We start from the raw sequence: 15,599 nt of genomic DNA, 5'->3' as shown, positions 1-15,599 counted from the left end.
TAGGAGGTAAGCAGTTACTTTTTCCTCTCAGGCTCTGCTGATTCAGAGATTGTTTTAAAAAAAGGAGAGAAAGAAAAAGAACAACAAATGGCCACATATAGATCAAGAACCTATTTATGTTTTATATTTTTGAGCTAGGAATATGAGATGTTTGACTCAGCTTCTTTGTGAGTTAAATGAAAACACTATTATATATAGCAAATAATATGTAACGTTGTGAGTGTGTATTCACATAGGCTGATTCCACAGTTGACATAAAAAGAGAGATGGACAAAAAGAAGAGGGTCCGTTGGTGATGGGACATGTGGAGGGTGATGCCTCGGAAGGGGAAGCAAAGAGAAAGACGCCGTGAGGACAGAAGTGGGGGGAGTGCCTGGGGGAGAGGGAGACAGGCGGCAGGACAGACGAAGACCTAGTGGAGAGAGGATCCTGGAAGGAAGTGTGAGTCCACAGAACAGAAGGGAGAAGGGAGAAGAAAGCTCGATGGAGAGGAAGAACAACAACTAGAAATGGGAGGGGACGCAGAGAGACCACACACAAGTCTAAATCCCTGACCATCGGACGTTTGCGTTTACCTTAAGTCCGAAGAATTAATTGACTATGCCCAGTTATGAGCTACCACGTTGAACATTTTGTGTATCTTCTTACGACGCCTTCACTATCCCAACGGTGGGAAAGTGCGTGTCATTAACAACACCCTTCCCCGGAAAGCATACCAGGCACATTGGAAACAGCCTGGAAATTCATCTCATAAGAATTATTTCCGGCTGTATCAGACCCAGCCTGCAGGCATGGGGCCCACCTTGCGTGGTGGGTGTGGGCGGGGAGGCCTGCACGTGTCTCCACACAGGGTTCTCTGCCCGCCCCCCGTCCTGTGGTATCTCTGAGAAGGGGGCTCTTCTTTTATCTTTTTATGCTTATCACCCAGAACAGTGCGAGTGAAGAGACAGCAATAAATACCTCAACAAACAAATGAGAGTATTATGTACCGGAGGAGGAAATACTAGCAGAAACTTCACATGAGATAAAGTGAACATTTCATTTTGTAAAAATTATAGCATCAGGCAAGGACTGAATTTTATTTCCTTGCCTGTATTGGAGTCTGGTGAATGGTACAGGGTTGGGGGGAGACAAAATACGACATAGGTGTAAGCCTCAGAATCCAAATGTGTGTCGTTTTACTGTGTGTTTCTTCTGTGGCTCTCATTTCATCAACCAGCCTAACTACTTCATGCTTAGGAAGAATAAAGGAAAATGGGATGCTTGGGTGGCTCAGTGGGTTAAGCGTCTGCCTTCAGCTCAGGTCATGATCCCAGGGTCCTGCATCGTGTCCAGCATCGGGCTCCTTGCTCAGTGGGGAGCCTGTTTCTCCCTCTACTTGTGAGCTCGTGCTCTCTCTCTCTCTCTCTCTCTCTGAGACAAATAAATAAGATCTTTTAAAAATATTTCAAAAAAAAAAAAGAAAAATATATTTATTGAGCACATTCCATGTGGCAGTGGAAGACGACTTAAGTTAAAAGATGGGCAGTCTTAGCTGGTCAACTACTAGGCTGTCCTTTCTAGGTCATTCCACCACTGTCCTCTCCCAGTGTGCTGAGACACCTTACTCTGACCCAGATAACGATATTTGTGTAGCCACATCCTAAGTGCATTTCCTTTCCTGCGGCTGTTCCTTGCCTCGGAGGGCCTGGGAGGGCACTGAGCTGAGAAAGAATCAATCTGTTTCCTAATGGAAAGCACAAAACATCAGTCCCCCAAATTCTCCAGTCAAAGAGCATGGAAAGGGGGGACCAATGTAAAGTATTACTTCTTCAGATTCTTTATCTTCTTCTTCTTCTTCTTCTTCTTCTTTTTTTAAGATTTTATTTATTTATTTGACAGAGACACAGAAAGGGAACACAAGGCAGGGGAGAGGGAGAGGAAAAAGCAGACTTTCTACAGAGCAGGGAGCCTGATGCAAGCTCGATTCTAAGACCCTGGGATCATCACCTGACCCGAAGGCAGACGCTAAACAACCGAGCCCCCCAGGAGCCCCTCTTTATCTTCTTAACTGAATTCCTTCAGTGCTCTTCTGATTTGGGGGGTTTATTTTCAGCCTATAGTGAACATGCCAGCTGACTGATAGTTACTTCCTAATCATACTGACTTCATCACTTCTAGTTTTAATTTTTATTTTTAAGAGCAAGTGAATTGTCCCCTTATCTGTTCAAGAAGTATTACATATTCAGAGGTCTACAGACTGTTTGAAAAATGACTTACATAAAGCCAAATAATTATTTTGATTTATTTTAATCTCCTGGACTTTTTTCCTGGGTGTTATTTTAATGACAATTGAATATAGTTTTTGTGACAGATGGATTTGTCCTGATTTTATTATTAAGCAAGTTGAAAGGTGTTAAACTGACTCATGAGCCCATTTCGTGATGTGCCTGAGTGTAATTTCATTTTGAATAAAAATGTTTCCCAGGTTCATTTCTTGTCAATCACACTCTGTTTCATCGTTGTCCTTAAAAAGTGGCAAAGTGGGGCACGGTAACAAAGATGTCCATTCAGAACTGTGGATTTCACACAGGCTGTAAACCACATTGAAATTTGCTCCTACAAACATAGAAATGCAGCATAGCTCATGGTACATTTCTCGTTTCTCCTCCTCATCAGATAGTAAGCCAGCTTTGTTGTGACCCTACTGTGTGAAGAGCACAGATTACAATTTCGTGTTCATTCTGCAGGTGATGGAAGTCAAAGGACAGATGATCCACGTCCCAGAGTCCAACTCCATCTTGTTCTTGGGCTCCCCGTGCGTGGACAAGCTGGACGAGCTCATGGGCCGGGGGCTGCACCTCTCCGACATCCCGATCCATGATGCCACCCGAGACGTCATTCTGGTTGGCGAGCAGGCAAAGGCCCAGGACGGCTTGAAGAAGAGGATGGATAAATTAAAGGCAACTTTGGAAAGAACTCACCAGGCCCTGGAAGAAGAAAAAAAGAAAACAGTTGATCTTCTATATTCTATTTTCCCCGGTGACGTCGCCCAGCTCTTGTGGCAAGGACAGCAGGTGCAGGCCAGGAAGTTTGACGATGTCACCATGCTCTTCTCGGACATTGTTGGCTTCACAGCCATCTGTGCCCAGTGTACCCCCATGCAGGTGATCAGCATGCTGAATGAGCTGTACACCAGGTTCGACCACCAGTGTGGATTTTTGGATATTTATAAGGTAAGGATATATAAGGATATTATAAGGTAAAGGGGTTTAGTTACTCGTGTGTGTGTGTGTGTGTGTGTGTGTGTCTGTTATTACTATTGACACATAAAGTATTATTTGTTTCGGGAGTACAGGCCTGCGATTCGTCAGTCTTACAATACACAGCGCCCACCACAACATGTCCTCCCCGGTGTCCATCCCCCACCCCAGCCCTCCCACCCCCACCCCACTCCAACAACATCCACAAATAGTTTTTAAACATAAACTATCTTAAATTGCAAGGATGCAGGTTTTTTTTTTTTCTTCCTTAAATTAAACTTGGTAGTAAATGATGGAAATCTCTGTAGTTTAGAAGTCTTACCCAGAATACAGGTATTTCTGTTTCATGAGTAAAGTTCCATTATGTTAGCTGATCGCATTGACATACCATGGGTAACTGAATCATAATATTGCTCGGTAAGGCAAAAGGCTGTAGAGCTTAAGCTTCAAGTTCATTATTATTACTGAATTAAATTGCTGAGTTCTAGGCAACTTTTCACAACATAATTAGTCTTTCTTAGAGAATAGGTTTCCAATATAAACTAAGAATTTTCATTTGACAGTTAATAAGAAGTAAGTTATATTAAAATATGCATTGCATTATCAGTTAAATGATGATTAATCAGTGTTTTGCACTGTTGTCAGGTAAAGAGGGTCCCTCTAATTCTGAAGGAACACTTGTAAATATTCTAGCTGTTACCAAATGACCAGTGGTTTGTAGTGGAAGCAGTTTAATTTTCCAAGCTAAGGAGTTTACTAGATTTGAAAATGGGTATCCATCACCATTTTTTGAGTCTGATTTGGTGAACTCCTAAGGAATTTCTTACTAGAATCAGAGCAATCTCTTGAGTAATTCAGCCTCATCTCTACCTAATGAATAACTCTGTAACTTTACGTAATTTCACATGGATTACACAATGTTAGGGTATATACATATATATGTATTTTTGCATATAAAGGATAGAAAGTGCTTTTAGGGTAAACAGTAGTGAACTGTAGGCTGCTCCTTTTTATAGTACGATCTATACATAAGAAGACTTGGAAAGGAATACTGTAGTTTAATCTTATTATCCCAAAGGATGTTTTCATTAAGGTGTCTCTCCTTTAGAGAAACATGCTCGCTAGTTCCATTATGTATAAGGTGCAGCCAGGGCTAAATATTTGAGTGCGTCCCTTCAGAGGGATGAACATTCACTGTGTGGTGTGAAAGACGGATTTGCCTAGTACAAAATAAGTTCTTATAAATTATCTTCAACTTCCTTATAACTTATTGTTCTATAATTTCTGGGGGAGGTAGCCGAAGGTCGGCTCCTAAACCAGAGAGACACTATCAGGAGTTTGTCACTGCTAGACTCCGTCATTTCCCGGAAGTAGCGTGACTGGCCTGAATCTGCCGGCGCCGTCCGGTCTCCAGGCTGCGGCTGTCCTGCGCTGATCTGGGCAACGACCAGCACCCTTCCTCTGTGAACCCCTGATGTGCTGTGTTAGCTTTCTTGGCCTAAAGTGGTCATGTGACTTTGGCCCTAAACTCTTACAACAAAATGAGAATGACAAACAGATCTTCTTTGGAAAAGCAAGGGAACCCCTAATTAAATATAAGCATTAGGTTTTAAGAAAAGAAGAAACACGATGTCTTCTGAGGATACCACAACAGCTTCAAGGTTTAAAAATACGGATTTCATCCATCGAGTTTCCTTTCCCTTGAGAAAAGCTAGGACACCTCACAGAAAAAGAAAATTCATGGCAATATACTACACGATCCTCAGATTTTTCTGTGTTTTTTATACCATGGACAGTTCCATACAGTTCTACATAATGAACTTATAAAATGGATTTACAATTATCCCGATACTCAAAACTGGCTTTCCATCCTTCATGGATAAACAAAGCACTCCTGGTTCACAAATTCAGGTTTTTAAGCAGAACCTGAGTATGAAATTTCAGCAATAAATGTATAAAGTTATACAGTTTCAAGCCAGGTGTTTTTAACATCCCTTTGATGCTTGGATGTGTCTGTATCTTGAATAGGCTTCTGAGGCAACTTTCATGTTTACTCAGGTTTATGGAGGTTGAGTTTAGGGTCCAGACAAAGGAACCTATTATGTACTGAAGAAGGAGTGATGATGGCATGGCCCGAGAAGGGGAAGGACAAAATAGAGTCTGTTACCCTGGCATAGGATAAAACAATGTACGTTACAGGAAATGCATTAGGAGGAATATAAATTAGATATCCTCTGACATGCCTCATCTGAGATTTCTAATCATCATAAACAGAGTAGCTTATTTTTTGAAAGTTTACGCAGGGCTGTTTTATACGATGAGCTATCTGCTGGATTTTTAATGACCATTGAAAAGAGAAATCCCAAAGTAGAATTTTTAAAGGCCCATATACCTGCTGGTTTCATAAAATGGACTTTTGCCAGACTTCAAGTGCATTTAGAATATTTGTGGAATAATCACACCGCAGAGAAAAATACGCTGGAGCCCATTTTTATGTTAGAAATGTGAAAGGCAACCAGGCGGACCTGAATGCCAAGAGAAACCTAGACAGAGGTGCCCCACAGGGGAGGCATTGAAAGTCTGCTCCTGCCCAGTGAGACTCCACTTTTCCAAACTGATGCTTCTCCTTTTCTTGATCATCTTATTATTTCCTGTTTACTTGTCATTAGGGAAGATGATGCAGAGAAAGACCGTAATTCCGGGGTAGAATTTAGCTAAATTAGGCCATAACAAGAAATGCGCCTTCTGTACAGAAGCATGTGTGGAAGGAAGCTATAGATCGTACTGTGCCTGTCTGAGGCATTGAGAAAATGAAAGCCTTTACAGTGCTCGGCTGCCGAGGTGTGACAGGTGTATGAGTACTAAGTCAATGCTAGGTAAATTGAGCGAAGCATCGGTTATAATTTTGATCCTCTCATAATTAGAAAAGCAAATATTAAGGAAAATGTCAACATCAACATGCACTGTACTACTGTTTTCCTCCTCGGGTTTTATAGGGTCAAAGGGATGAACAAAGAACTGGTAAATCTAACTTTTCTTATTATTGGCGTATAGATAATGATAGTGATGGGGATGGGGCTGGCATTGGATACTGAAGCAACCTAATGGAGGTTTTGCCTTATTTTACATTTTTGCCTCTGGAAAGCCCATTAGTTTGAAATAAGGGAGACGCAAGAAGGGTTAGTGAGCCCTGCATGCTTCACTCACTCCACTGAGCCAAGGCTGTAGCAACCCAGTGCGATCCCAGATGCACCCCTTAGATATCTCTTCTTTATACCTGTGAAGACTTTTCTCCATGTCTGTCACCTGTAATTCAAAATACTAAATGTCGCCATCTCAGAGTTTTGTTGTATTTCGGTGAGCTGCGGGAGGCAGTGAGCGTAGACCAGTAGGGGGCGTGTAGTAGCGAATGCCCTCGAGAGCTGGCCTTGTTAGCTCCCTGCAGGTGCGTCTGGACCTATGGGAGGGTGCCTGCGTGACTGGTCTGTGCGTTTTTGTATGTGTGTAACAGTGCACCCCAACAGTGCCCGATGACAGAAGGATAAATATCATCTCACTTCGTCTCCCATGATTAACCTGTGGGGTTGTTGCATTATGTCCATTGGGAAAGGTTAAATTATCCAGACAACGTGAGTCATAAAGCAGAATTTGAGCTACGGTTCTGATTCCAAGCCTATAATATTTTCATGAGTCTGAGCTATGATGTAGACAAAGATAAAATAATAAAAAGTGGAACTGGTTCTAAAATTATGTTACTTGATCAGTAACAATAGTTAGGCTGTCAGCGGTTGAAGAAAAGTCCTATGATCACGTTGCCCAAATCTGTCCACTTCCCTTTTGGTAGCAAATAGTTCAGAGTTTTGAGAAGCTGTGTTTAAAAATAGGGAACTCTCAGGGCATCTGGGTGGCTCCATCGGTTAAGCTTCTGCCTTCGGCTCAGGTCATGTTCCCAGGGTCCTGGGATCTAGCCCTGCATCAGGCTCCCTGCTCAGCAGGGGGTCTGCTTCTTCTTCTCCCTCTGCCCTCCCACCCCCCACTGCCACTCAGTCTTCTCTCTCCCACACTCTGTCTCTCTCTCTGTCTCTCTCTCTCAAATAAATAAATAAATAAAATCTTAAAAAAAAAAAAAAAAAGGCGAGGAACTCTCAGGGTGCCTGGGTGGCTGAGTTGGTTAAGGATCCGACTCTTGATTTCAGCTCGGGTTGTGATCTCAGGGTGGTGAGATCAAGCCCCACATTGGGCTCTGCCCTGGGTGTGGAGGTGTGGAGTCTGCTTAAGATTCTCTGTCCCTCTCCCTCTTCCCCCTCTCTTACCGCTCGCTCTCTTTCTTTCAAAAAAAAAAAATAATAATAACAATAAACAGCTGGGGATTCTCCCGTCTGCTGTCCTTACTTTTTTGTTAGAAACCAGTTGCATCTTCTCTCTTAATTCCTTAAAAGGAGAAATAACATCAAAGAATGGATCCGTGATCTCAGGTACAGGCGATAGGCTATGTAATTTTAAAATAATGAAAGGAATAAAATCTGATTCTTAAAAATCATTTCATCCAGGGAAACCCATAAAAAATATTAGTAATAAAATCCTTTCTTCTTTTGTGGTGGGGGTAGAAAGAAAAATTTCCATTGCAAACTCCAAGCTGGGTTTGCCGATGTCATTGAAGCTAAACATTCAGTATCACTGTCACACTTGGGTTGGGGAGAAGGCATAGAAAAACAAGACGGAGCAGCCGGAAGTGCCAGGAGAAGATCTGTCAGATCAAGGAACCTGATATGGATTGTCTGAAAAACAGCACAAAGTTCATAGGGACAAAGGAATGCAAGTATTCTAAGTTCACATGGGAAAGCTGAGTACGGTGAAGTAGGAAGGAACAGAAATGCAGACTCACTGTTAGGGGAGCAAGACCTCAGCACCAAGCATAAGGAGACTGTGTTCCAGGAACTGGAAAGCAGGCATTGTGTCCAGGCAGCAGGTGTGAAGACAGGTGTCAGAACCAGAGTCTTCCTTCTCCAGGACCAGCCTTAATGCCGGAGGATGCCTAGGACCACCCCCGCCCTGGACCCAGAGTCAATGGGTACCCAAATAATGCAGCCTTGTCCAAGGGTATAGAGATGTGCACTGAGCTTTTAAATGCTAAAACAGGAATTAGACCTACAGAGAAGCTGGAGTTGGTAGGTTAATTGTATCCATTCTTGAAAATGAATAGAACAGAACATATTCAGGGACACTCTTGACATTAATATAATTTAGAAATTGGCAGATAGCTTGAGTTCTGAAAATCTCTGAAAGCCAGTGGAAACCCTGTTGACTTCATAACCTCCACATAACTATAAATACGATACAATAAAAAAGCTAGAAAGCCATTAAGATCATATGCATTTCACATAATTTATATAAGCAGATGGTTCTGCTTTGGTCTATGAACTGTAGACTCCATTTAACTGTAGCTCCTTAACAGTTTTGTGGAAAAACCTATACATCCTAAAAAACAAATACAGAGTGCAGAAGTAAATGGTGATTAATGTCCACAAGAGAAAGGTTTCTCTATCAGATGGACAGAGCTCAGTTTTGAGTCGGCGTGTTAATACCCCAGGGAAACAGAAAGTCAGGAACCCCTTTGAATTCAGGCGTCTTGGTGAAAATGCTGATAAGATGGTGGTCTGTAAACTGGAGAAGGAGCTATCCATCGTTAACCTTTGTCATCAGAGCTGAGAGCAGGCGTTTCGCATGTAAACTTACCAGGCTACAGAGCTCGATGCCTCGAGAATTTTTATTTGTCTTGTCTTTGACAATATGGAGCTACTAAGCCTTTGCTCACTGGACCTTCAGCTACCTTTGAGAAAATGAAGCAGAATCCCAAGGATATCACTCCAGTGTGAACTGGATTCTGCAGGCAAGACCAAAAAAAAACCCAAAAAAACAAAAAAACAATAAACCTGAAATGCCTCCCTTCCCCCTTGGTTTGTTTTATGATAAAATAGCCTTTTAAAATACTTAACTATTTAGGTTATTCTTGGAATTTTAGGAATATGTGTATATCATCTTACTCCCATTTCCCAGCACAGAATGCCAGTTCCATTTGGTAACGAGTGAGTGGCTGGTTCATTTCCCCCCAGATTTATGTATTTTCTGCTTATTGATCAGTGCACATACTTCTGAAATTAAAAGTTACCAAAGATGTGTACTAGTTATTCTCAGTGGTTTCCATCAACATCAGTGCTACTGATTTTTGCTAGAAATGAAGTCATTGTGTCATCTCCTAAGTCTAGAAAACAGAAATTTCAGAAGTGAATACACACACACACACACACACACACACACACACACAATTTTCCACATTCATTCACTTAATAAACATTTTTGACTCGCTTGGTAACAGGGTATGACTCCTATGGAAGCCTATAACATGTTATGGAAATTAGTATATATTTTTAGCCCAATTTTAATGAGTAGAGAAGAACTAATTTATATGCTTTATAAGGTAAGGTGAAAGTCACAGATAAGCATGCTGTTGTGATATCTTTCCTACTAGGGGGATTGTATTGTTACTTTCAAAATACATTAATGGCCTAAAAATTACCTGCCCAGGGTTTTGCCTCATTTAAATTTTTGCCTTGGGCAGATACTTAGGCTGGAGATCAGGGAGAAACAGGGATAAGGGTGGATGCTCCTCCCGTTTCTGCGCCTGCATTCAGCTAAAACTGCTGGAGCCCTTGCACCTGCCCCTGCCCCTGCACTCCTGGGAGTTCTGTCTGGCTATATTTAACCCTTTACTTACCATCTCTGCTCAAGTCTCGCCATCCATAAAGAGACTAATTTCGTCTACTTCACAGTTATGTTTTATAAGCTTTTAAATGAAATGCCTGTAAAGTGCTTATTTCAGTGTCTGGTCCATTGTAGTAAACATCCACGCTAACTTTCCTTTCTCAAATAGGTGTTTCTGGGCATAGGTGGTGAGTAGGTGTGTGTTTTCTCTGCACATGCTTGTATGTACGTGTGTTTGTATATAAGTACTATGTAGCCAGTGCTTATTAGAAATAGATGAAATGCTCATTTGCTTGGGTTCATTCTTTCAGGTTATTAAAATTATGTTGTACATCAGGAGAAAGATATGAGGGAGGGTATGGAGAGAGGTCAAAGCTGGGCTAAGAGAGAAGCTCCCCGAAGTGCATTGCTTGTAGCATCATCACTGGGTCCTGTGGATCCTCATTCCTGAAGATGGGTCTGTGCTCTGCCTTCATTTTTATCAGAATAATCCATGTTATAAAATGGAATTGATGAAGACAATGATTTCTTTCAGTGATATTGACTCGTACAATGTCTACGACCAACACTATGAAACTGAACCTAAAACTTTTTTTTAATGTTTTAACCTGACATCCTGAGTGATGTTCCTTCTATGTTCAAACATTTTCTTTTAGTGTTGTAGCAAATTCTTAAACAGAGAAAAGGCTACAAGAACTTGGATTACCAAGCAGAAATCAAAATTGATGAAGTGTCTTGCTGACTTTATCAAAGAAAGTGGGGGTGCTTCTTTTTATCCCTATTGATTTTTAATCTTCTAAAGAATGGTGGCAGCTGCTAAGAGATTGATGTTTTTGATTTTTATACTATCAGGTATTATGGACTGAATGTCCTCCCAAAGCTCATTTATTGAAACACTAATCTGCAATGTGATGGTATTTGAAAGTGGGGCCTTTGGAAGGGTAATTAGGTTTAGATAGGGTTCTGAGGAAGGAACCCTCTGATGGTATCAGGGTCCTTATAAGAAGAAGAGGAAACTAGAGTTCGCAGTCTTTCTGCCAAGTGAGGGACGGGGAAGACATAGCCATCTGCAAGCCCAGAGGTGTGCCCTCACCTGGGGACTGAATTAGGCAGTGCCTTGATCTTGGGTTTTCCAGTCTGCCAATGCTGTGAGAAAGTCCTCTTTTTCTGCACCATTTCCTTACACTGCACACAAAAATATACTCCACATGGGTGAAAGACGTCAATGTGGGACAAGAATCCATCAAAATCCTTGAGAACAACACAGGCAGCACCTCTTTAACCTCAGCTGCAACAACTTCTTCCTAGAAACATCACCAAAGGCAAGGGAAGCAAGGGCAAAATGGACTATTGGGACTTCATCAAGATCAAAAACTTTTGCACAGCAAAGGAAACAGTCAACAAAACCAAAAGACAGCTGACAGAATGGGAGAAGATATTTGCAAATAACATATCAGAGAAAGGGCTAGTATCCAAAATCTACAATGAACTTAAGAAACTCAACACCCAAAGAACAAATAATCCAATCAAGAAATGGGCAGAAGACATGAACAGACATTTCTGCAAAGAGGACATCCAGATGGCCAACAGACACATGAAAAAGTGCTCCACATCACTCAGCATCAGGGAAATAAAAATCAAAACCACAATGAGCTACCACCTTACACCAGTCAGAATGGCTAAAATTAACGAGTCAGGAAACAACAGGTGTTGGCGAGGATGCAGAGAAAGGGGAACCTCCTCCACTGTTGGTGGGAATGCAAGCTGGTACAGCCACTATGGAAAACAGCATGGAGGCTCCTCAAAAAGTCAAAAATAGAACTACCGTACGACCCAGCAATTGCACTACTTGGTATTTACCCCAAAGATACAAATGTAGTGATCCGGAGGGTCATGTGCACCCAAATGTTTATACCAGCAGTGTTCACAGCAGCCAAACTATGGAAAGAACCTATATGTCCAACAACAGATAAATAGGTAAAAAAGACATGGTATATATACACAATGGAATACTATGCAGCCATCAAAAGAAATGAAATCTTGCCATTTGCAACGATGTGGATGGAACTAAAGGATATTATGCTGAGCAACATAAGTCAGTCAGAGAACGTCAATCACATGATCTCATTGATATGAGGAGTCTGAGAAACAAGACAGAGGATCATGGGGGGGGGGAGAAAGAAAAATGAAACAAGATGAAACCAGAGAGGGAGACAAACCATAAGAGATTCTTAATCTCAGGCAACAAACGGAGAGTTGCTGGAGGGGAGGAGGGAGGGAAGGATAGGGTGGCGGGGTGATGGACATTGGGGAGGGTATGTGCTATGGCGAGCGCTATGAATTGTGTAAGCCTGACGAATCCCAGACTTGTACCCCTGAAACAAATAATACATTGTGTGTTAATTTAAAAAAAATCCTGTTTTTTTGAGCCACCTAATCCTTTTTTAGAGTAGCCTGAGTGGAATAGAACACCAAGGAAACATCTATCAACTCTAAAAACAGCCTGAAAATGTACGATACAAGTCTCTAGCAAGTTTTCTTAGTATACTAAGCGCATGTTGCTAGAATTTCCTATTTCTATAAGGGTAAATGCTACCCTGTGGAACAAGTGAAAAGATTTTTCACTAGCCTTTTATGGAGCTTCTGTTATTACAGAGTGTCTGTCTGTTGTGTATCAATAAACTCTAAAATAGTTAAGCTCTGAGCTCACCACCATGTTTGCCTTTGATACTGACACCTTGAGAGCATTGTGAGAACCTAGCTTTTACTTGGTATCCATTTTGCAGTTAAAGCTTACCCCCAGTCAATGAGTTACTCCAGTATGTTTATTTTAAAAATTACATTTTAGAAAATTTCAATTTTTTCTTTGTAAAAAATTATTGTCATTACATAATCATTCCTGTTACCTGAGGCCATTTAGCAAGCTTTTCTGGCAAGCTTTAGAATGTCACTACGTCAGTTATACTCCCATCGAAGTCTGTAATACCTAGGTATTAGAGGAGTTTACTAAAAAATTAATCTTCTAGATAGGACAGCTGTCTGTCACTTACTTACCTGATTGGGTAGCCTCAGTGCAGGCGCAAATCTTTTTGAATTAGATTGTTTCTGTTACCTTCCTGACCAACACTCAGTTATTGTCTGTTATGCAGCAGAGATGTGGTACATGATTCTCCCACTTCTACCACTGAAAACACAGTGATTCCCGAAAGCAAAATGGAACTAAAAAAATGGAATTTCCACATACTAAATATAAACTGTGTTCCAAACACAGTGCTAAATGCCCTAATCGTGATGTCTTACGTATTTTCCAGAACACTGTAGCACTGGGGTGCTTATGCCCCTTTTGAAGATGAGTTTCAGTGAGTGGCAGAGATGTTATTTGAATTTAGTTCTGATTCAGCTAAAAGTTTATATTGTAGAAAACAGTGGTTGAAATCATTCAGGTATCAGGCAGTTCCATTCCTAATTAGATGCAGAAGTAGGATCAAAGATTGTTTCAGCTTTTATGTATGTGTATTTCATGAATTGGTGTCCTGCATCCCGACTGACAGTCACAAAACAAATTTCATACCTTTACAATGAGAACGTTGGGTATGTCCCAGGATTGCTGAGAGAGCAAAAAGAACTAACAGCCAAAACCCTTTGTCATGAACATGAGGCTCTTGAGATAATAGCTGAAGGATGAGCTTGAAATTTTAAATTGCCATTTGAATTTTAGCCTAGAGTTAAGAATATAACTAGGTTTCCTTTTTCAAGGCATTCAACAAATCTGTACCATTTTTTATTACGCATTGGACTTCATAAAGACTCGGTCTATTTGGCTCTGGGAGGCTAAAGAGAATCTTTATGCTGACGTTAAAAAAAAATACTTTAAGCACACTAGAAAGGTATAAAAGGTATAAAATTATGAGAGTCAGTGTTTCCCAAAATGAAATAGATTGGCCAGAGCTGTATGCTGTGGTCACTGGAGTGATTCATACACAAACTACAGTCTCTGATGGGCCAGGCAGAAGCAAGTCTCAAAAGGTTACTTCATTCCATGGGATTCTGAGATTCTAAATATTCCATGTTAGAGTGGTACGTAGTTGGCCAGGAAAATGTTCCCAATGTGAAAATCAACCCTGCTGATTGTCTACGAATAGGTTATTCATATATGGCAAATCTGAAATGGTTTGGGTTTCTGTTTGTAAAGGTTTCTTAAGGTGGAAAAATGAGAATTTAAATTTGTTATCTTAAATTCAAGTATTTGATTATAAGCATTTGCATATTTTGATGCATTTTTCAAGCTTTGACGTTGTTCACAGGACTTTTGATAATCTAGAAAACTATAAGAAACGGCTGAAGCAAAAGTCTTATTGTATTGCTTATCCAGCTGTGTTTCCAAATGTTGGAATGTATGAAAGCTGCCTGTTAAAATAATGCTGTTCTTAAAATACTCCAAAGCAGTATTTTTTAATTTCCTATTTTCCTTGGATACTTGAATTTTGGTATTGTATAGATTTCTTCTGTCATGGAAGGAAAACTTTTCCTTCTCCCTTTTTCCACTTGACCTTCATTACTCCTGTCACTGTCTCATCGTAGGGCGTATGTCAGCCCTCCGAAGCATGAAGTTTCTTTGACTCTCCTAGGGAGGCCAGATGAGACTGTTGAATTTGCTTATGGTTGTGCAGTGTGTAGGGGGAAGGGTACAGGGTATCAAGCCTGAAAAGCTCATTTTAATTCTGTCTTTATCATTTAATTAAGTCACATCACGTACTTGTGCCTACCTTCTGGTTCTGCAAAGTGGGAACAGTAGTAAGGATCTAACATTTTTGTCACAATCAACACATAAATTGTGCTCAGCAGATTATTGTTGTTAGGACTTTTTTCTATCCATGATTTGAAATATAACATTGTCTCTAGTTAATACCTTGTGAACTAATGAACAGTGCAAGCAGCTGACTCCATCTCCACTCAGATGAAAGAAGGTCAGGGCTAGAGAGTATCCTAGGAAGTTTGCTGGGAAGGGAGGGAAGAGTAAGTCCATCTGGATTGCTCTGACAAAAATACCAAAGACCAGGTTGCTTGTAAACAACAGAATTTTATTCCTCCCAGTTCTGGAGGCTGAGATTTCCAAGATCAAGTGTCACCAAATTCAGCATCTAGTGAGAGCCCTCTTCCTGGTTTATCGGTGACTCTCTTCTTGCCTGTCCCCACATAATAGAAGGAACAAGGATGCTCACCTTCTGTGGTTTCTCTTATAAGGATTCTAATCTTCATGCATGAGGGTAGAGCCCTCGCAAAGGTCTCGGATCACTTCCCCAAAGTCCTATATCCCAGTATCATTACACTGGGAATTAGGTTTCACGATAGGAATTTGGGGCAACACAAACATTCAGTCTACATTGATATTTGTTGAATGCCTACTGTGTGTCAGGTACCATGCTAAATTCTTTATATATGCTTATTGATTTGTTTTATCTTCAACAAATAATTATTGATCACCTACTGTGTTCTACATACTAAGCTAATAAGCCTCGGAGCATAGTGGTATGTAAGACAGGCATGGTCCAAATTCTTAAGTGCTTATGATTGAGCACTGAGATTAAACATTAA

The 15,599-nt window shown here is 40.9% G+C and overlaps 1 protein-coding gene across 2 annotated transcripts in view; it reads left to right on the top strand.

Moving 5' to 3' along the window:
• The window catches only part of GUCY1A2 (guanylate cyclase 1 soluble subunit alpha 2), a 344,066-nt gene that overhangs the window by 182,747 nt on the left and 145,720 nt on the right, over nucleotides 1–15,599 (top strand). For both annotated transcript variants that reach the window (XM_032359443.1, XM_032359442.1), the window contains exon 5: nucleotides 2,730–3,215. In XM_032359443.1, coding sequence (XP_032215334.1) covers nucleotides 2,730–3,215 — 486 coding nt within the window. The remainder of the gene's footprint in view (nucleotides 1–2,729; nucleotides 3,216–15,599) is intronic.

The sequence above is a fragment of the Mustela erminea genome, chromosome 9 (assembly GCF_009829155.1).
Source record: "Mustela erminea isolate mMusErm1 chromosome 9, mMusErm1.Pri, whole genome shotgun sequence".
In the NCBI taxonomy this organism is placed as follows: domain Eukaryota; kingdom Metazoa; phylum Chordata; class Mammalia; order Carnivora; family Mustelidae; genus Mustela; species Mustela erminea.
This window is presented reverse-complemented; position numbering and strand designations above follow the sequence as displayed.